Below are 21,214 nucleotides of genomic sequence, written 5' to 3' on the forward strand. Positions count from 1 at the left end.
AATTATATGCAACATTTACACTTGAAGTAATAATTTTATAAATATTATTTAGCTTAATAATAAATCCGCGTTGAAAAATTCGGAATTTCAAAATATTTTTTATGTAATATAAAATTTTACAATCCTTTCTTTAGATGGAAAAATATTTACAGATCAATTTTCAAAATTCGTATTTCATTAAAACTTAAAAAAAAAGTTTTTATAATTCGAAAAATATCAATTTTAAGTGTTTAAGAAAATATGAAAATAATATGTTAGGTAAATTAAGGATTTTTAAAAATATTATGGAACGAAAATGTATATTATAATTTTTAATGTGACAGAAAGAAATATAAATACTAATAAAATTTCATTGATGTTTTTGCCCTGTGCACCCACTTGTTACCGACACTTCAGCACAATTCCCAATGGCGGGCTGGTCAGCAAGCGTCATTGCAAAACGGCCAAGTGGCATAATGGCCAAGCTAAAGAGCTGGACAAATTGAAAAGGAAAGTGCCCCTGACCGGAAAGCTCACACAACCCGAGAAAGAAAAGCAAACAACTGAACAAAAGTGCATGCTCATCGCACACCACACGGTGCACAACCTCCGGAGTATTACCGCACTTTATTTGCCACCGACTGAATGGATCTGTCATCAAATTTAATGACCAGGCTGCTTCGGCTTTGGACAAAACGCGAATCGGGGGCGTTTCGGGCCACTTGAAGGTCGTCTCAAAGTGTGAAAATGCCAAAGTTTAGGCTTAAAAACTTAAATTGACATGAAAATGGAAAAGGATTTTAAAAAAATTTTTGCATGCAGATTTATTTCTTAATAAATTAAATTATTAACACACTCATTCCCCCTACAGCCGTATTGATTTAAATTTTATGTTTATGCTTCTAGCAATTTGATGTTGAATCTTAATTGAAAACGCGGGGAATTTATATATTTACTTGTTTATGGGGCAGCAGATGAATGTATCTTGTGTATAGAAGCTAAAGCTTAAGTATTTCAAATGGGAAAGGCGAACATAAATATTTCTGATAACATTTGGTTGAGGAAAATTTAATGAGCATTTTTTTACCCACTTCAATTTTTGCGAAATGATGGACAAGTATTGCGAGGCGGGCGTGAGGCTGATAAGAAAATAAATTAGCAAGTGTTGGCTATACTTGTATATATTTTCAAGAGCTCGTTCGGATGTGTGAAATATATTAAATTGATTACATAGACAAGACAAAAAAATAAAAAGGATTTAGGTCCTATGTAATTGATATGTCAAATCAATTTAAATTAATACCTTTTCTACCGACATCTTTCAATACCTTCAGAATGGGTTTAAGAGAACTGAAGACTAATTTGGTCTATAAACTACCTGAGTTATTATCCACTATTTGCGCTTAATATTTATTCATTAATTTGAAATTCAATCCCAAAGCTATTAAGTGAGGTTCCTAAATACCAATAAATTATCCACCGCCCCAGGGGAGTCTAGTTCCATCCCAGACCATTGTTTTTCCTAGGCCCATTTAATCTCATCTCCTTCTATTTGATTGGGCTCTTCAAACGGCACGCTTGTTTATACAGTCCCTATTTTCGCTCCATTTGACAAATGCGAACTTTGAACCCGAGGCCCATTCGAGGGGCTCATGAAAATGTCCCCACCTTCTTATCAATCAATCTGTGTATGATAGATGGAAATCGATGGAAATCAATAGGTGGGGGTCAGTAAAAGTTCCGATAAGAGCGTTGCCATAACGATGATGGTGACGCAGCAATTGCTGATTCAGAGATTCTGAGCCCAAGAAAGAGCAAAAAAAACTGACTTGTGCTGTTGTTGATTTATTTGCTGTTTACTTTTGCGTTCTTTTAATTGACAGCCAGATGGGATTGTAATTTTTTCATATTTTCTTTTTTGTATCCTTTTACATACTGCAGATCCAGATCCAAATCGGTGGGACTAGCTGACATTGCGGGGGATCTTCGCCGTTCACCATGAAAGCACTTTTCAATCCTCACTGTTTTCACTCAGTTTTTATTTCATCCGCGTGGCCACAACTTGTGGCTGCTGGAAGTGAGCGACTGAATCGGAATTTCTGGTCGGATTTCGCAGCGCCGAAGGGTAAAGCCGTTTTTAGGGGAGCGGATGAAATCGGGGGGTCTATGAGTGCGTTCGTGCCCAAGGTCAAGGAGCGCAACTGCGAGATGGTGCTCTCAGCTAGCCATCCCTTTCCCTCTTTTTTCCATCCTTCTTGCTCTTTTTGCGTGGGCGGTATCGGTATCGCAGCATCATTGCTCATAAAGTTTTACATCCACTGGATTTATGTTGCAAGGAAAACACCTTGCAACTCTAACTAGCAAACTGTTGGAATAAATCAAAGAAATTTTGAAAGAAATATTTTGAAACGAATTACAATTATTTTGAAAAATTACTACTATATTTTAAATCTCAAATTAACAATTTCAAAACTAAGGTTTTTATTGGAATTGATATAGAATGGTAGTTTTGAAAATCTATCTACGGAAATTTTTGAAAAAAAAACCATGTCAGAAAAATAGGTTATTACCTAGTTTTTAAGCGGCGAAAAATATTATATTTGTTAAAAAACTTTTTATCACAATTTTGTTTCTAAACAATTACAATAAAACTGTGATAAAACTTTGCCAACAAAATGTTGCCAGGACCTCAATAACTCTCTCAATCTCCCTCTCTCTTTGCGCAATCGCAATTCCGCCCACCGAAACCAAAAGTGAAGACAACACACATTCATTCCTATGCTAAAAGGGAGAGAGCCTGACCTAGTCAACGAAATTGTCAGAAGTCTGTCACCGAATAACCAAATAAGGCAAAAAGGAACCGACTTCCTTCCTCTCAGCAACAGAATCCGTGTACCCTTGTGCTTTTGGAGAGTGGCCAAGTTGGTGGAAATTTTCCGCAAGTGTTCAGCCTTTTCCACCTTCTTGAAATTAGTCAAGGAAATCCGCAAGGCACAACTGCCTACTTTATGGGTTTGGCCGAAAAATTAAGCCATCAAAAACTGAGGACATCACAAGGTTGTCCTGATTTTCTTTGCCTGAGTTATTGCTTCTCTCCGACGAGAAGGTGTTAAGCTCTTTGTTATTTGGCCTAATCAGTCTGATTATACGGTTTGAATTACACGCAGATTCAAGGTCACTCTGCCACCAAGGTCTTTGGATCTGCTGCAAACAATGAAGCAAAAATGTTATTGTAATGAGAATGAAGCCCCAAAACGAAGCTCACATTACCATAACAACAGCGCCGTCGCCCAGGTGCGAATAAGTATATATATTAACGTACATTTGCATACCTACTCGTAAATTTTACATTTTAATGCTGCACGTACAGTGACATTTGAAGGGTTCCTTCCGCGCATAAACATAAATTTAGCTAATCCCAACGAGAAAAGAAACTGGAGGGTTATCTCACCTCGGGGTGGCTTATTTTCCTGTTTAAGAGAAACATTGCCCAACGCAATTAAAGATTGCTCTATTAAAGAATTTAGACAGAAAATAAATCCAGATCAAAGCGAATTATGATTATGCTCCGCTATTTATCTCAGACCGTTTCCCAACCAATGAAGCAATTCCAAATCATTGCCCAACTCACCTGATTTCGCTGGAGTGCTTTTGAGGTCTGTTCAATTTTATTTTTGGGCAATACAATAATTTTACGCCTTTCGATTGTGTTTAGATCGTTTAAGTTGTCGTTACATTGTTCGAACTTCTTTTGTTGGTGGTCTGAAAAGAAGAACGAAAACAGATTGAGTAAATGGTTCACTCGAGGGCGCTGTGATGCAATCGAAATGTGTGAGTTCCAAGGTTGGATCAGCTGGATTCGAGGGACACATGTGTGGGGCATGTGTATCCCCAAGAACTGTAAGCTATTTATGAACTCATCAAGTTCATGTTCATCAAAAGCACACCATGATCTATTGCCACATGTCTATAGGAACTTGCTCGAAAACAGTACACAAAAAATTAATCAATATTTGTCAAATCAAATAGGTTAGTTATTATTATGTTATTTTATTATTATTTATATTTATCAATATCGTTTTTCACATTTCCTATAATCTTTTTATCAATTTAAAATGTAAATTAAACGACGTAACAATTTGATGTGTGTATGATATGATTAATTTATAAGTTCAGTTCGCATTAAATTAACTATATAACTTGACACTCAAGCTGATCTTTACGTATATTATTTACGTTTTTTCCTTCTGTGCAGTCCGAAAATCTCCTGCATTTGAATCAATCAACACATTGGGCGGTCAATGACCCAAAAAGGGAGCGTGAACTCCGGCACAATCTGCCATCCGTAGACGTCTCCTGGATTTCCCAGCCCCATTGGTCGATGATAACGGCGAAAGTCGACCGTAAATCTTGATTATCCTCGGGCACTACGAACACTACAATGGCTCAGAACTAAAGACCCAAACAGGCGCATTACGTAAGGCTTGAATACCGAAAACAGACTTCATTTTGTCACGTTCCTGCCAAGCCCGTGGCCAAAGGAATTCGCACATTGGGCTAGGCCTTCCCTTCAAAGTCCCTTGGCCCCCTTGGCCACCCTTACCCCTTTGAATTTGCATATCCATATCGCATATCATGCGGTGTATTGAAAGCCGGTGCCCCATTATAAGTATATGAGGCCATCCCGACCGCCACCTCCTGTTGGCCCCCAACCGAAGTGTGCGTGTTCTCAGCTGATTTGCATAGAAATGGCCCGGCGAAAATGTCGATGAGCGGCAAACTCGGTGAGGGGTGAGGTCAGAGCTTTGTGCGAAAGTAAGACTCGCCTGCAGTAAGTCTGCAATTAAATAACCTCCAAATAACAGAGTTAGCGAGGCAAAAATTATGTTGGGGACTTGATATGTTCTAAGTTTTTAGCCAGAAACTATTTAAAAACTGTAATACTTAAAAATTTGTTATACTCAAGACCAGGCAGTTAGGAAAAGCTTCTTAAATGATCAAATAGATGATATGATTATCCAAATCTAACGTTTTAGAGTCTCTGAACATAAACCTAATCAAGTTAAAAAAGACAGCAACGAAACAGTTTTCACTGGAGTCGTGATGCACTTTACCATTTCCGATTCAATCTTGAAAATAAAATCGTTCGTCGGTAGTGAAACTCTGCCCATACAAAGACGGCGAGCCCTATCATCATCATCAATCGCCGAAAAGGTACCTATGGCTATAAAAAACATGATCTGATTTCTACGCATTTCCACGTACGATGCGATACCATTTGAGATCGAGCACTCGACCGACTGCCCACTGCATAGGGCTTTTATTAGATGAGTGTTTTATGCAAATTGCGATCGTCTGAGGCTCCGTATTCCGGATTTCAGATTTCGGACTCCGGACTGGCCCAGTGGCTTAGAACGAGCCGTAAACTTTCACTGCCCCCACACGTGAGTAGGCCCGGGGTTATCTAATTGGATGGTTTGGGGCTGGCCAAGATTAATTGCAGGGGGAGATCTCTTCGAGGGTCTTCGTAGATGAGCACTCACAATGGGCCCGAAACAATGATGAAAAGTAAAAGTTTGTATTTGGTTTATCGAACAATGCATCGAATGATGAATCCATGAATAAATTATCCGAGCTTGAATTCTAAACTGGTTTTGGAACGCTTTAATCGCGGCCTGTTGCCATTAATTTTATGCACTCAAATTGGTTAGCTTTTCCGTCTGTTTCTATGAATCCTAATTGAAAATCGTTTGTCATTTGATTCGTTTTCCCTAAATTAGATTGGTTCACCGCATAAGAACATAGTTAAAATTCAAATATGCCAAATTGTGGGCTGGAATATATTCGAAAATTTCTAAAAATGGCAGAAAATAATAAAATTCACTCACTCATCAGGAGAAATAACATTTTGTCCGAACACCCCAAAAATAAACAAAAATGCTAATGTGAAAGAAAACTTTGCACTCCCATAAATGTATCCATACAATAATAAGTGAACGAAAGAAATAATTGTGTGCTTTGCGAAAGATACTTCTGTTTACGTTTTTTTTTTAAAGGGTAAATGGACTTTATTATTGACATTAGAAATATTTATTATTTTAAACTTAAATTATTTATTTATTATGTGATCGTATTATAAAATACTTTGTACTCTATAGGAATTTTTAATTATAAATCTATAAAAAACGATACATCCAGAAGAGCATTATAAATTCGATTTTCAAGGAAAACCATCAAGTCTTTTCCCAATTTGACTCCGCTTTCCGGGATGTTATGGCTCACTTTCTCGCTCACTTTTCCCGCTTGGCAATCGCCGCAAATAGGTCAGTTCAGATGGGGGGTTACTGAACTCTCTCGCCCGCCGGCCAAATGTATTTATGGAAAATTTGTCACATAACTTTGTAGGCCAAAAAAGTGACGCCAGCGATTGCGAATTTAGCGAAGACAGAATTTGCCTAAAGTCCGGGGTAATGCAACACTTCAATGCCATACAGCTCGTAAGTGGAATAGTAATAAAAGTAAAACCAAAACCCGAACAAGAAACTGAAAACTGGAAAACCACAACCACATCAAGCTAGAGGCGAAAAAGCCAGAAAAAAACGTATATAAAAGTCAACTCATAGCCACAATCATAGCAAACTTAACAATAACACATCAACTTGATGGTAACAACCTAAACTTGGGCTTGGATTACTTTACCAATTTTTTGACTCTACAGAATAGAAGATCCAAAAGCAAAAACAAGTTAGCCACTGTGTATTCCTCATGTGCTCACAAAGACTTTCAAGTTTCGTTTGGAAAATTGAAGTCATCATCGATGTGGCATACAAATTTACATTTTCTACTTCTACTTCTCCTCCACTCCATTTCTGTTGTTTTCAGACTATTTCAGTCGATTCCATCGCCTCGCTGGGTTTTCGATCCCCTTCTTTCAAAACAAATCCAAAAAGAACCGAACTTGCCACTTCAGCGGGGGTCCAGCATAAATACTTGAAGAACTGTGTTGTTCAATAAAGCTGCTTTGCCACTCCAATCAGTCCCCTTGCTTATTTCTCCCATTTTTCCCCCTTTTCCACCCAATAACTCATAACAATGCGAAAGATCATCCATGGCCAGATTCCTCACTTCATTCTGTTTTCTCCCCTTAACTCGAAAACTCGTTTCTGTTAATTGTGGCGTTAATTTACTATATATTCTCAAAGCAGAAGAAAAAAGTAACAAGAAGTACGTTCTCCCTCCTTGTCTCGCCCTCCACACCTCTCACTCACTCTTGCCACACTTAATATGCTCTAATTGTGCTGAAAATATGATCTTGGGTTGATTTGAAACTTGGTTAAGCGGCCAGATAAAACTATTAATAAATAAAACAAATTATAATATAATTATAAAGTCTTGTAAATTATAATGAAATCGGAGGATAAATAAATTGTTGTTTATAAACAATCTGGTTCGGTGACTCACATATCTCGAATTTGGTAGATTTTAAATTAACACTTCCAAATAAGTGACAGTGACCACAAAGTGTTACTGCGAAATCCCGTTTTCAAGATCAGAGGTACCAAATAAAATAATTTATTTTCCATATACGGTGTGGCTTAGATTCGACAAATTAGTTCAAATGAATATGCCATACCATTTCCCTTCTATAACACCTGAACTGTTCAAGCAAACCTCGACCTGAGACCAGTTAGTCATAGTTTAGCTGGCCGTTAGTCATTCACCTAAGCCGCACATTAAGATTGCAGCGGGCTGAGAACAAAGGAAAACTCGAGATCCCCTCCTGGGGGCATGATCCATAGGCGATCTATGCTCGAATACCCGATGAGCCGTTAAATAGAATATCGTAAACCTCAAACCCGAATGATCGGCAATGAAACGAGTACGGACAAGCTGTGGAAATCGGCCTCGCCCCTTGGCCATCATCATCGTCTTCCCCAATCCCCTTCATTTCGATCGATCGACTCGAGTGTAAGTCAATGGGGCATGAACATGAGTAGCGGAAACCAAACCAACTCAAAATTGTATTGTTTATACGACTTATAGATGGGTTCCTTCTGCTCAAGGAACCTGTTGTCAAACTAAAGACACAGGGCACTGACCTTAACGGCAGTTTGTAGGATTGTTGATTTATTATTTAGTGGGTTTTTTAATAGTCCATTAAGTTAAATATCCTGCTGAGATCATTAGTATTATATTTCGTACTTCTTCGATTCTCATTATCCGAGGAAACTTTCTATCGTATCTGCAATTTAAACACTATTTATTATAATTCTGAAGTCAGCTATTAGAATAAATCATGCAATTAGAAAAGCTATATCCACTAAAATTTCCCATGACCAATTTCAATACTTAAGCAAAATGCCGATAAACAAGGAAAGGCCAATAGATTGTATATTGGCTTTTAGTGGGCTAGTGAAAATCGGAAAACAGGAGGCGAAAGGGAAAAGTGAGAGGGAGACAAATACTTAGCCAAGTCTGAACGCTCGAGTAATTCGCAAGTATGCTGAAAATGAAATTCAATTGCGAAATTAAATTTCATTGAATTTAATTGTTGGCATGATCGGATCAAACAAACAAATCGAACGCCTCTAATCAGAACCAACGGAGCGTGAAATCCGCCAAATGACTTCTGAACATTCCTCCTCTGAATGGAGATTGGATCTGGTTTCATTTCAGTATTTTTCCAATGCGAGGGTGTGGTCCGGATGCTGTTCGCGATAGGGTCTCAGATCCAACGACAGTGCTTTAGATCGTATACGCATTCGTACCACCCATAAATTATCTGGCCCGAGCTTATCTGTCCTGGTTGTAATACTTCAGTGCATTCAAAGGTCGTCTCTCCCAGCACTTCCTTAAACTTCAAAGCTGATAAGGGAAAAGCGAAAGTTACACACAAACTAACGATTTGAATATTTATCATTGTCTGTTTTTAGTTTCAGCTCTCCGAGAAATCGGAAACAAATTAATATTTTATCTTCTGTAATTTATTAACCTTTTAGAGCTTAGCAGGTCATTAGCTGAGATCCAAACAAAGAGTTGAAAGTGATGGAAATCTTCGGTTGAGTCTATCAAAATCGTTAGAAAATAGTTACTCATGAATTTGTTTAAGTTTTAAATAAATAAAATGGTGTATCATTGTATTCTTGGCATTAACTTTCCAATTGACATATATTTCTTAAATGTCTGTATATTATTTTGCAAGTTTTAATTGTGTTTCGTTTCTAGTTGTATGTATAAATACATAAGTATATCTTGTAGTGTTTCCTGAACTTATCTAACATTCTTTTTAGCTTTACTTATTGCCATATAAAAAGTTTTCTCAGCACTTCAGTTAAATTTTCATATAAACTTTTCAAGGTTACTTACTTTTTGCACTTTTTTATTGACTTAAACAATGTTTTGCTAGTCGTAAGTCATTTTTCACGGTACATATGTACAACTTTTTTTTTACATAGCACCCAAATGCTACCTAAAAACTTAATAGCTGTGACCCAAAAATAAAAACCCACAAAGAAGTGCAAAAAATAGGTACGTTAATAGCGCGCAAATTATAAAAGAAAAGCATCAAAAAGATTGGCCAACATTAATGTCTAATCGTTTTAACCTTTTGTAAAATATAAAAAGTGAAATTACAGGCATGGGCAACCATCTCCCTCTGCCTTTTTCTCTTTTTAAATGTATAGTAGGTATATAAATATATATCTGCCCGGACTCTAAGCCGGACATGATCTTGGCAAAGAAGTCAGCGTTGGGAGTGCAAACGATTTTTTCTCCATTTTTTCCGCTCTTTGCCCTAATGAAAGTTGTCCGCCAGCTATGACAATTTTTCACCTAAATAAAAGTAAAGCAGCCGAAATAAAAATATAAGAAGTGGTGACCAAAACAAAGCGGGGAGAGAATAGAGGTCGAATGTGTGCCATTGTGTCGATTGAATATTTGATGCCCCCGAAGAGGCCTTGTAATTATGCAGAAAGAAAGAACCGCTAAAAGAGAAACAGAGCTACGCCCCCTCTGCTCGGTAGATCTTCCCACAAACTTAATTTTACAACACTGCACTGACCCGAATGCTTTTTTGAAAAAGATCGAAGAAAATATATTATTAGTTTATATGAAACGCTGATCAATTGATATTATGTGGTAAAAATTGATATGCGGCATGTCAATTTGATATGCCAGAAATATAAGCAACATTGTAGTTCGAATTTGCCTTTCTCCCTCTCAATCGAATTGGGAGAGTCGTATTTTTTTTCAAAATCAGAGAATCTTCGATAAATATCAATTGGTCAATATAAATTTCACCAGTATTGCATGGTAAAAATCATAAGATATGTCGTCTTCTGATTTCATAATTGCGATTTTTGCTCTTATAAAGACTTTTTGATAAATAGATTTTCTTTTCAGTGTGTAGATTTTATACACAATTTTTGACATAGCAACTTCATACCTAAATTTAGATATATTATAATTTTAAATCGACTTAAACTATGTTTAAACCAATAATTTAAATAAATTGCCTTTGCTTTGTTCTCAGTGTTACTGAAGCTAAGAAACCTGTTGCTTTGTAACTGAAAAGTACTTCTGCGTAGCTGTCGATTGTAAAGTGAGTTACAAGTTGTGTTCTCGTTATTTTGTAATTCGACATGCAAAGCACGTGCAATTGTCTTGATTCAGCCCCCTTTCCTTGGATGACGTAGAATATAGAATGCGCCTGGTATTATTGTTCTGTATATGTGTTCGTATAAGTACAGCTCTTGTTTGCCACCGTGAAGGTCTTCTTCACGGGACTGCCTCGTCATCGTTCTGGTTTGGGCATTAGACGATTGTCTGGGTCTGAAACACACACAGTCACTGCGAAAAGTACGAGTATCTGTGTCCGCAGCATAACAATTTGTATGTGTGTCATTGTGGCAATTGATTTGAATCGCGTGCATGCAACCTGATAAACCATCGTGAATGGTGTGAATATGGAATGGTTTATAGACATATAGACGTACTCGTGTATTTCGCCTTTTATGCCTTGTTACTGTTACGTGGCATGTGCCCAGAATGGCTAATGAGCTGCCCAAAACGGGCAATAAGTAGTCGCTAATAATAGCTGTTTACTGGAGACTTTCAAGGCAGGGCTTAACCGAAGTGTTCTTATTGAGTGTTGAATGCAAATGTGCTAGGGATATGGTAATATGTTCCATCAATCAAATTACATGTATCCTTAACTTTAAGGACTTTTACAAAAGAAATTTTATTATCGAGTTAGCGGGGAGAATTGAATACGATATGGTGCTGAATGTAAATGTGCTTGCTTGACCGGTCGCACTTTATAAACACTGCCTCAAACTTGGGATATGGTCATACAATTTATAAATACCCATTTAAATTAAATTATGACTTTAATGCTTAAACGACCAAATGCTTTCAATTATTTTATTATTTTAATAAGTTTCTTAACTGTGTCTTCCTGTAACATTAGCCCTCAAAATAAATATTTTTTCTTGGAAAATAGATCCAACCATATAAAAATTCAAAATTGGAAGAAAGATATAAGTATAATATCTAAGGTGTCACCACGTGTTTCTTATCATTTCCATATATGGACAGTAATTAATACAGTCGCTTATTCTCACCCCCACCGCATTTACTTCTACTTAATTAATTAGTTGCACATACTCACGAGCGTGTTACTCTCCCCTTTTTGCAAACATTTGTGTGTAAGAATGGCACATCCCTCCCCCAGTTGGATCCCATTAACATTGCTTTTAATTGCCCCATTACAGCCGTTCCCCAAACCAACGAAATTGGCAAAAGACAGAAGCTAACTGTTTTGCACAACGCAATTCGCATTAATTAATCTTTATAGAGTGGGTGACGAGTCTGCCAAACACAGCCCGAAATGTCGAAATGTCAGACAATAAAATCACTAGATGCTGTAGGGAAATTCCGTCGAAAGTGATCGCATTCTATGTGAGAATCGCCACTGACTCATATATCTTGTATGTTTTTATTTTTAGAATTTCAAGTACATAGCGCAAAACATAAAACTTATTAATTAACACTCGGTTGGAATCTTTAAGGAACATCTTTAAGCAATCGCAAGCAGTTTTCAAGTTGCTTTGTTTTGGGAACGAGTATTTCTGCGGCTTTTACCACTTTTTCGCCCGTCCAAGCATTTTTGTTTCTCTTTTGTGATTAATGGGTGCGTTACCATTGGGATTTAGTGCGCGACTGACTTCGGCTAATACCATCCCCCCGTCCAAACCCCCTCCGAAATCTCCACTATCCCCACCCATGAAGCTGAAGCATCTCTCATGCTTTTTCAATTACACTCCAATGTTTGAATTTTGCGCCACATTTTAATGCCGAAACCATAAAAGTGCTCATGTGTGTGCAGAAATAAAAATGTAAGAAATTGGCTAAAATAAAAGGCTTGGTTGGAAGACTGAAATAATGCTCGTTAGCAGCAGCAGCTACTGAACTATAAAGCGCATGGAGAGCCGCAACCAAAAAAAAGAAAAAAAAACAAAAAGCGGGGCTACAAAAAATCTGAAATTAGTTTCGAATTTCGAAAAACTCACTTTGCCATGGCGGAATGTCTTAGTCACGCCACCTGCTGCAATCCACTTGGATTTCAGGTAGGTAAGTAGGGAGGATGGTGAGGAAGGTACTAAGCGCACTCCAAATCTATTTGGTAAACATTGGACGAAGCGTGTGGAATTAAAGCCAAACTCGATAATTGTGCCGAGACTTTGGGGGCAGAGATTGTCAAGGTCGTCTGTCTTACACGAGTTAGTCAGGTAATTGTGATCAAAAGTAATTATTATTAATGAACCACTAATTACTCATTCTCAGAATTTGCTTATTTTTATTATAGGCAAAATATCGATTATCAATATACATAATTATGTGGAATTAATTTTGATTTAATATGCGGCATGTCAATTCGATATGTAAACATGTAACTTTAAGCGTTTTTAAGCTATCTATTTTAAATTGGGAGTATTATTTCTTCTTGCTCCCACTAACATAATTTAAGTCGACTTTTACAAAAATTAGCAATGTAAATGTATTATTTTGTTTAGTTTTCTTGATTTAAATTTATAAGTACAACGTGTCTTTTTTTTATTACCCAGCAAAATTAAAGAGACCCAGTATGGCTTCGGCCTCCAAGTATATATCATAATGCTGGCTTATCGGAAACTACACATTGAACACATTTAGAGTGGCCCCATGCATAGACGGGAAATGAGGCAAAGGGGCGATGAACAAAGCGAAGAAGGAAAATATACGGAGGGCAGGGGATACGACTCCATTCCCATTCCCTGCGAGTAATATGAGACATTGCTAAGGGCACACATGAAACAAAATAATCAAAACCTTCGGCGGATAAACGCTTGAGTGCAGGTCAAAAAAGGAAGAAGGACCCCGCAGCCCCTGATGTCCTCGGCAAACACTTTACGGAGTCTACTCGAGTTGTATCTCATGGATGCGAAACCCCAGTGCTGACTCATTTTCCTTGAGTGCCGAACAGGTTGGCCGACTCACACATCCGCACCCGCACCCCTGCAACCCCGCACTACAGCACAGATACAAATGCAAATGCCCACACAACTGCGCAAACATTGCGAAAAACATCTACTGGGGGTACGGAAACAAATACGCCCAAGCGGAATGAAATGCCCTGAAATTGCATGGAAATTAACAAAACAAAATGCAATAAAATAAAACTAAAAGGTAGGGCTAATGTCGGGGATTCGCTAAGGCGATACCTAGTTTAATTCAACAATTGAGAGCAGAAAACTGCTATTTCGGATCTGATACTTGGCTATAAATAAAACCAAAACGAATGGTAAAATACTTTTTGTGATTTATTTCACAAAATGGATACTTAAAGAACGTGAAAGGCTACAAAAAATATTTATTCATACTTTACAGTTATATTTTATGTTATACAAATATAAAGCTAAGTTTTATTCAAGACTAAATAAAACGAATGAACATGTTCTCAAAGCAATTGCCCAATGCAATTCAAGGTTGAAATTTAATTGATGAGAATTTGCATTCAATTGCTCGCACACTCAGCATTGTTGTCAAAACTCCAAGTTCGAACATACTCTTGTGGAACCCCTGAAAAAATGCTGGGTAATTGCACAACTTAAAGGCGAACTAAGAAACACAAGACGACAAAATTTACTTTAGACCAAGCTCAAGCTCAAGTCGGAGCTCCAACTGCGGTGCTCGAGTATACAACTCGATGCAATCGGCCAGCGAATTCGAACGAAAGGTACTTGAAAAAGTGCATGCGGGTTCATTTCCTGTTTGCTCTTGCCATTTCAGCTACACGGTTAAAAACTTAATATTTTTGAATAGTTTTTTAGTTACACTAAAGTATAAATTCAAATTTATAATGCAAGACTATATAAGAATTGTTGTAAGATATTTAAAAAGTATGTTTATTTAATTTTAGACTTTAGTTAAAATAATATGTATAAGATTCATATTCCTTAGGTGTTTCTATAATTTCCAGATGAAGGATGCTTCAAATATCCGTTCTAAAGAAGAAATATTCTTAGAGCCGTTTTCCAATCGTGATATTAAATTTAGAGTAAGTTTTAAACCTTGTAAAAGTATAGAAATTCAGTGTTTAAGGCGTACCCTAAATGTAAACATAAATTGAACATCAAAATATATGAAATAAATTAGTTTTTTTATTCAAAATTTTGGGGATTTAAATGGTAATACAATTTTGTTCATTTTTTGAAAATTGGCTTTATACTAGGCTCAAAATAATAATAATATTTTTCTGTGTATCTTAGAGAGGCTTCTTGCCATTTTGCGATGTCAGCTGAACTCGACGACAAACATGCTCAAGCAGAGGCGATTTCCCCCCATTTTTTACCCCCCAACTGTGCAGACTTAAAGGTTTTTATATTTTTGTTGTTGTTTTTCAATGCTTTTTCCTGGTGCTGCTGCTTTGTTTTTGCAACTAACTTTTGCCTTCTTTTCTGCACTTTGGCCGCTTGGTCGCTCTCTAATTTGCCTACAGCGTTTAACGATCATCGCATATTAGGTTTTTTGGCTTTACGTCAGTGCAAATTATATCCACGTAGGTTACGATTTTTGACACTTTTCCAGCGCCTCGTGTAACGGTATTCAAAGCCATAGTTTTATTTATCTTTTGACTACAGTTATTAATGATTGGTTTTGGCCAGAGCTGCGGGCCAGGAAAGTGTTTATCGTCGTATCGATTACACTATGCAGCATCAAAAATTAACCTCGATGAATGCTATATTTTTGGATTCGTTACGAATTCCCAAGTTAAACTGCGTTTTCCAAAAGTTTCCCCGACGCAAGGATTCTTAGCAAAAGGACCTCAAAGTTCGAAAAATGCTGAAATTGGCCAACTTTGCGGAGCTCTCAGAGGCAAATGGATGCATGGCTTGGTTCGAAGTTAAAGTTTTTTAAAAGATACACCCTTTATCTTTCAAACCCCATACATAAAATAATTTTAGGATTTTTTTTAAGGCAGAAATAAATTCCAAAAAACATAGTCAAAAAACTGAAAAACATACAGCTGCGGTCAAAATAGTAGCAGTGTCGCCGCCTTGTGTTTTTAAAAGTTTGATGTTGTAATTTTTTCTTATCCAATTAGTCTAATAGTAAAATTATAATCAATACAATATTACCAGGAAAAGATCAATTACAACAACAAACTTTTAAATACACAGGGCGGCAACACTACTACCATTTTGACCGCAGCTGTATACTTTTATGTTTTTTGACTATGTTTTCTAGAATTTGTTTCTGCCTTAAAAAAAATCTTAAAAATTTTTTAAGTATGGGGTTTAAAAGATAAAGGGTGTATCTTTTAAAAAACTTTAACATCGAATCAAACCATGCATCCATTTGCCTCTGAGAGCTCCGCAAAGTTGGCCAATTTCAGCATTTTTCGAACTTTGAGGTCCTTTTGCTAAGAATCCTTGCGTCGGGGAAACTTTTGGAAAACGCAGTTTAACTTGGGAATTCGTAACGAATCCAAAAATATAGCATCCATCGAGGTAAATTTAAAAAGCACTAAAAATGCTGCACAGTGTTATCAATTACATATACACAATTTTTCGGCTTTTTTGCAGTCGTTTTTGATTAATTGACCGTTAGCAAGTTGTCATTTTGATTGCGTTTTAATGCGGCGTTGAACTTTCAATTATTAGGTAAACCAAATTGCCCGAAATGTCGCAGAGGCGGTGAGGTAATAGTCCTCGGGCTAGACAACATTGGAAAACAATTTTTGAAATAAAGCCAACACTGAATTAAAATTATAAAATATTTCCCACGTTCCGAAGAACTTGTTTACAGAATGAATAATGAAAGTGTTAATTTCGCCTTTGTAGTCCAACTGGTTCTGGGGATATTTTTGCACAATCAATGAATTTGATTACTTTAATTGATTTTAGAACCACAACAAAATCCAGCTCAAACTGAATAACTATTTTTTAGGTCATAAATATTTATTACTGCAAACTTTGCAACTTATTGGATACGACAATACCTTTATTGATTTAAAAATTAAATTTAAAAGATGTTTTAAAATTTAAATTGTGACAAAAAAGGTTGGTTTTCGGAATAGAGTACCAATCTACATATATTTGTAAGATTTCCTTTTTGAAACCTTTAAAATACCTGGATTTAAAATCAAAACTATTTGGTTCGTACTTTAATAAATTGGATAAAACAAAATATTATTCATACGAGTCGTTTTAATTTATATATAGCAACAGGTTTTAGCCATTTGTATTAAGAGAAGAGATCCCTAATTTCCTCATGACCCACCCTATGAGATCACCAAGAACGTCCCAACTCACCTTTTGGAATTGCTCGTGCGATCTCTGCCGGAGTTTGGAGGTGCTTCGTACAGCATTCAAATTGGACCAATTGGGGCAGAGTTACCAACTGGCGTGCTGATCTCGTTAGAATCTAAGCTCGTTTCTTTCCGTGTTTTTCGGGTTTTCAGATGGGAGGCGGACTGAGACGCTGGCAGGCACTTGGTATCGGTATGGGTATGGGTACGGGTTCAGTTATAGATATAGGTACTAGGCAGGGGTACTTGTTGCTCGCTCGGACCCCAAGCCCGGCCAGAAAATGGAAACGCGATTAGAGGCGAGCGAAAAGGGTACGGGTACACAAAAAAGATGCAGAGCCAGCAGCACGAAATAAAAAACGAAAACAATGCCAGAAAAAATCAACATGCACACACTGACACCAAGAATATGTATCTTAAAACTGGTTTAAGATTTGTCGGGGATTTGTTGGCTCGGCCGCATCGAGTGTGTGTCTATGGGAGCGCTGTTTGTACTTTCCAATAGCAAATCCAACTTCTTGTCAAACTCTTTCAAAACACACACGGATATTGTTTCCACACAGAATCTTATTCGGAAACAACTGTTGCGCCTCTGCGGGAGGCGAGAGCCCGAAAAATGAAGCAGAGCACTGGCAACGTTATTACTTTTTTAATATTTTTATGTTGTACAAAACACCGGCACAGAACCCGCTCGCTGTTTCAAAAACATTCAATTCCAAACACCGACCACGCAGCGAACACACGAACCTCCCGCGACGACCTCCGTTTTGTTTTGTCGGACTCTCTGACGGAGAGCCTCTATTCAGTTTTGATTACACTACGTTACGTGTTACTACGTTACGTGTAGCGTGAAACGACCCCGAATGCTGTCTGGAGATGGTAGGATAGTAGCGAATAGGGATGAGATCGTGAGGGGACTTGGTGCGCGTAACGGTCATGCAGAACGCACGAGCTCTGTACTCGGGCGATATGGAGGGGTTAAAACCACTTTAACACAATCAGGGGATTCCCTAAACTGTTGAATTGTTGAAAATTCAACAAAAATTTTCGGCCATTAAGGGAACGACCCAAAATGGTTCCTGTTGAATTATCAAACAGCTGTTATTTGTTAAAAAGTTTCACGGAACTTAAAACAAGTAAAAAGAACCACAAATATGCTTACTAAGTTGATTTTAAAATATATAATGCGTACTGGTGATACAAAAATGTTACAGAAAAAGGTGACAACTCTGGCTTTTCAGCAATTCAACAAAATTTTCAACAGCCTCAAGGCTGTTGAATTGCTGAGATTTCTGAGAGTTGACTTTGTATGGAACAGCTGATTAACAGCTGACCAAAATGCAACAATTCAGCAATTCAACAGTTTAGGAAATACCCTGAAAGTGATTCTGTCCGTTTTTACTAAAATTTTCACTCAGTTTTAAAACTATCGAGATGAAACTTGCCAACATTTTTTTTTCTATTGCAGGCTTGTATACGTCGGAATTGGATCGGCGATAACCTAAGCTCCTAAAGGATCGATCGGAAAACTAATAGAAACAAAATTCTAGCTTCGCTGTCTCTCGACTTTTGGATTTGGCATATTTCATTTCAGAACTAAAAAAATATTTTTTAAAGAATCGGAACCTAAGAACAATCGGACAAAGAATACGTCAAAATAATAGGACAATTTTAACCATGTTCTCTTCTTCTTCTGGAAGGATATATAAAGTTCAGGTTGTCGAAGCTAGCTTCCTTTCTTGTTTTATAAAAACGTCCATATTTCATATTATGTATGTACTTTTATTTGAATTTCAATTTTTATATTCTTATAATTACAATACCGCTATGTTCCACGATAAGTAGAATAGCCAAAGGGATTAAGTAACAAAGGAATATGATAGTGCTGATTCTCACAGCAGTCCACAATTATGTCGATTGCTGGATAAAGAGTCCTCACATTGCGCTCTGCGAAATAGCCACCAACGTGAAAGGTCAGCTTGTAGATTCCGCTGGGAAATTGACCCGGCTCCAAAAGCAGGCAACGACCATCCGCATCAGTTTGGGCCGCCCGAAGTGATCTCCACTCCTGAATCTCGTCCAGTCTGGAAACTGTTACTCTGACATTGGCAGCAGCTTTCCCCTCTGAGGTGTCCTTTCAAAATAATAGCCAAATGTTATTTTAAATGATGAATTAATTATACACAAGGAATAATTTACCAGTATGTGCGTAGAAAATTTGCGTGCTTCCATTCTGATGGCAATTGTTAGTCTGAAGATCGTAGGAATCTTTGCAGATAAGTAAACCTCCAGTGAATATTACGCCTTATCTAAATCTCTGATTGCATTTTGCATTAAGGTGGGAATGATAAAGATAAGCGGGATAAAAAATGATAAGGGCGTAAATCAATGGAGCAACACAGCAAATCTTGCACAAATATATTTTTTTATTTTAAAATATAGTATTTTAGGCTCGTGAGTTTTGGTATATTTTTCCTGAACTACTAAATAAAAACCCACGGTCACACTATCTACCTCGTTTAAACTGAACTGCACGTGTTGACTATTTCGTTTGGTGGCCAAACTCTGTTTAACATTTTCCCATAATGGCTGAGGAAGGACCACCGGAGGCGAGCATCGACTTTGTTCCAGCCCTGTGCTTCGTGCCACGCGGCGTGGCCAAGGATCGCCCCGACAAGATCGTGCTGACGCAGGCGGAGCTGGCGAGGATTATCGGCGATACGCAGCAGGAGTTGGACGAGGAAAGCGACGACGGGGAGGAGGAGGGCGAAGAGGCGGCGGAGGATGGCGACGACATGGACGTGGACGATGCCAACAGTGAGAACCGCAATCCCCAGGACGAGTTCCAGTTCCAGGACTACGACAACGAGGAGAACGCCAATGTCACCAGTCTGGCCAACATTGTCCAGCCCGACGAGCAGATTCCCGACGAAGACGAGGACTCCGAGGCCGAGGACGAGGTGATCAAGCCCGGCGACAACCTGATCCTGGTGGGCCATGTCCAGGATGACGCCGCCTCCATGGAGGTGTGGGTGTTCAACCAGGAGGAGGAGGCCCTCTACACGCACCACGACTTCCTGCTGCCCAGCTTCCCGCTCTGCATCGAGTGGATGAACCACGACGCGGGCAGCGAGAAGGCGGGCAACATGTGCGCCATCGGCTGCATGGATCCGATCATCACCATCTGGGACCTGGACATCCAGGACTCCATAGAGCCCACCTTCAAGCTGGGCTCCAAGGGCAGCCGCAAGCAGAACAAGGAGCAGTACGGGCACAAGGACGCCGTGCTGGATCTTTCGTGGAACACCAACTTCGAGCACATTCTGGCCAGCGGCTCTGTGGACCAAACGGTGATTCTGTGGGACATGGACGAGGGTCAACCGCATACCACCATCACCGCCTTTGGCGAGAAGGTTCAGTCGCTGGAGTTCCACCCCCAGGAGGCCCAGAGCATTCTGACCGGCTGTGCCGATGGCTACGTTCGACTCTTCGATTGCCGGGACGCCGATGCTGTGAACTCGTCGAGCGTCGAGTGGAAGGTTGCCGGCGAGGTGGAGAAGGTCCTGTGGCATCCCACCCAGAGCGACTACTTCATTGTCGGCACCAACGATGGTAGCCTGCACTACGCCGACAAGCGATCGCCAGGCCAGGTGCTTTGGTCGGTGAAGGCCCACAACGAGGAAATCTCCGGGGTGTGCTTCAACAGCCAGATGCCCAACCTGCTGACCTCCACGTCCACGGAGGGCACCCTGAAGGTGTGGAACTTCAACGGCACCGAGGCCAAGCACGTCTACGAGCACGAGTTCAACATGGGTCGTCTGCAGTGCATGCGCCAGTGTCCCGAGGATCCCTACACCCTGGCCTTTGGCGGCGAGAAGCCTCCGCGCTGCGCGATCTTCAACATCAAGAACTCGATAGCCGTGCGCCGGACGTTCGGCATCGCCGATGCCGAGTAGTTAATGTATATGCATTGTATGACTATTAAATAAATATGAATTATATATAAGGACCCTAACTGCCGCCTTTTTACTAGTGTTGGGTTGCTCATGAGTGAATGAACAAAAAAGAGTTGCTCACTCAACTGAGCGAGTGAACATGTTCCTTCGAACTTGTTCTTTATTGTTCACTTGTTCATTTGTGCTCACTTGCTCCTTTTTGTTCACTTGTTCAGTTTTGCTCAGTTGCTCTCTTGCTGTTTTTGGCACAAAAAGTATTTTTTTTACTTTTAGGATGCATTTTGCATACGGTTTTACAGACAATGAGCTGTTTTCTCAGAAACAGTGAAAAAGTTAAGGCCAGAACAAGTGAGAAAGTGAATAAGTGAGCAAACTGAGTGAGTTGACTCATTGGGGAAAAAAAGAAAAAATGAACATGTTCACCCAAATG

The 21,214-nt window shown here is 38.7% G+C and overlaps 4 protein-coding genes across 4 annotated transcripts in view; 1 reads left to right on the plus strand and 3 right to left on the minus strand.

Annotated features, from left to right (window-relative positions):
* The window catches only part of LOC108063111 (serine-rich adhesin for platelets), a 46,493-nt gene extending 28,897 nt beyond the window's left edge, over positions 1-17,596 (minus strand). The window contains exons 1-2 of the mRNA XM_044392894.2: positions 16,833-17,596; positions 3,611-3,741 (exon numbers count right to left, since the gene is read on the minus strand). The gene's annotated coding sequence lies outside the window, so the exon portion shown is untranslated. The remainder of the gene's footprint in view (positions 1-3,610; positions 3,742-16,832) is intronic.
* Positions 1-21,214, minus strand: part of Nop10 (Nop10 ribonucleoprotein) — a 107,852-nt gene that overhangs the window by 64,085 nt on the left and 22,553 nt on the right. The window lies entirely within an intron of this gene.
* LOC108067383 (5-hydroxyisourate hydrolase) lies at positions 18,603-19,186 on the minus strand. Its single transcript, XM_017156390.3, has 2 exons — positions 19,028-19,186; positions 18,603-18,962 (listed from the first exon to the last, which is right to left on the minus strand). Exons 1-2 carry the CDS (start codon positions 19,058-19,060, stop codon positions 18,654-18,656), a joined length of 342 nt encoding a protein of 113 aa, XP_017011879.2. The 5' UTR covers positions 19,061-19,186; the 3' UTR covers positions 18,603-18,653.
* Positions 19,325-20,843, plus strand: nclb (no child left behind). The gene has a single exon (XM_017156429.3). It carries the CDS (start codon positions 19,414-19,416, stop codon positions 20,782-20,784), a length of 1,371 nt encoding a protein of 456 aa, XP_017011918.2. The 5' UTR covers positions 19,325-19,413; the 3' UTR covers positions 20,785-20,843.

The sequence above is a fragment of the Drosophila takahashii genome, chromosome 2R (assembly GCF_030179915.1).
Source record: "Drosophila takahashii strain IR98-3 E-12201 chromosome 2R, DtakHiC1v2, whole genome shotgun sequence".
Classification (NCBI taxonomy): Eukaryota; Metazoa; Arthropoda; class Insecta; order Diptera; family Drosophilidae; genus Drosophila; species Drosophila takahashii.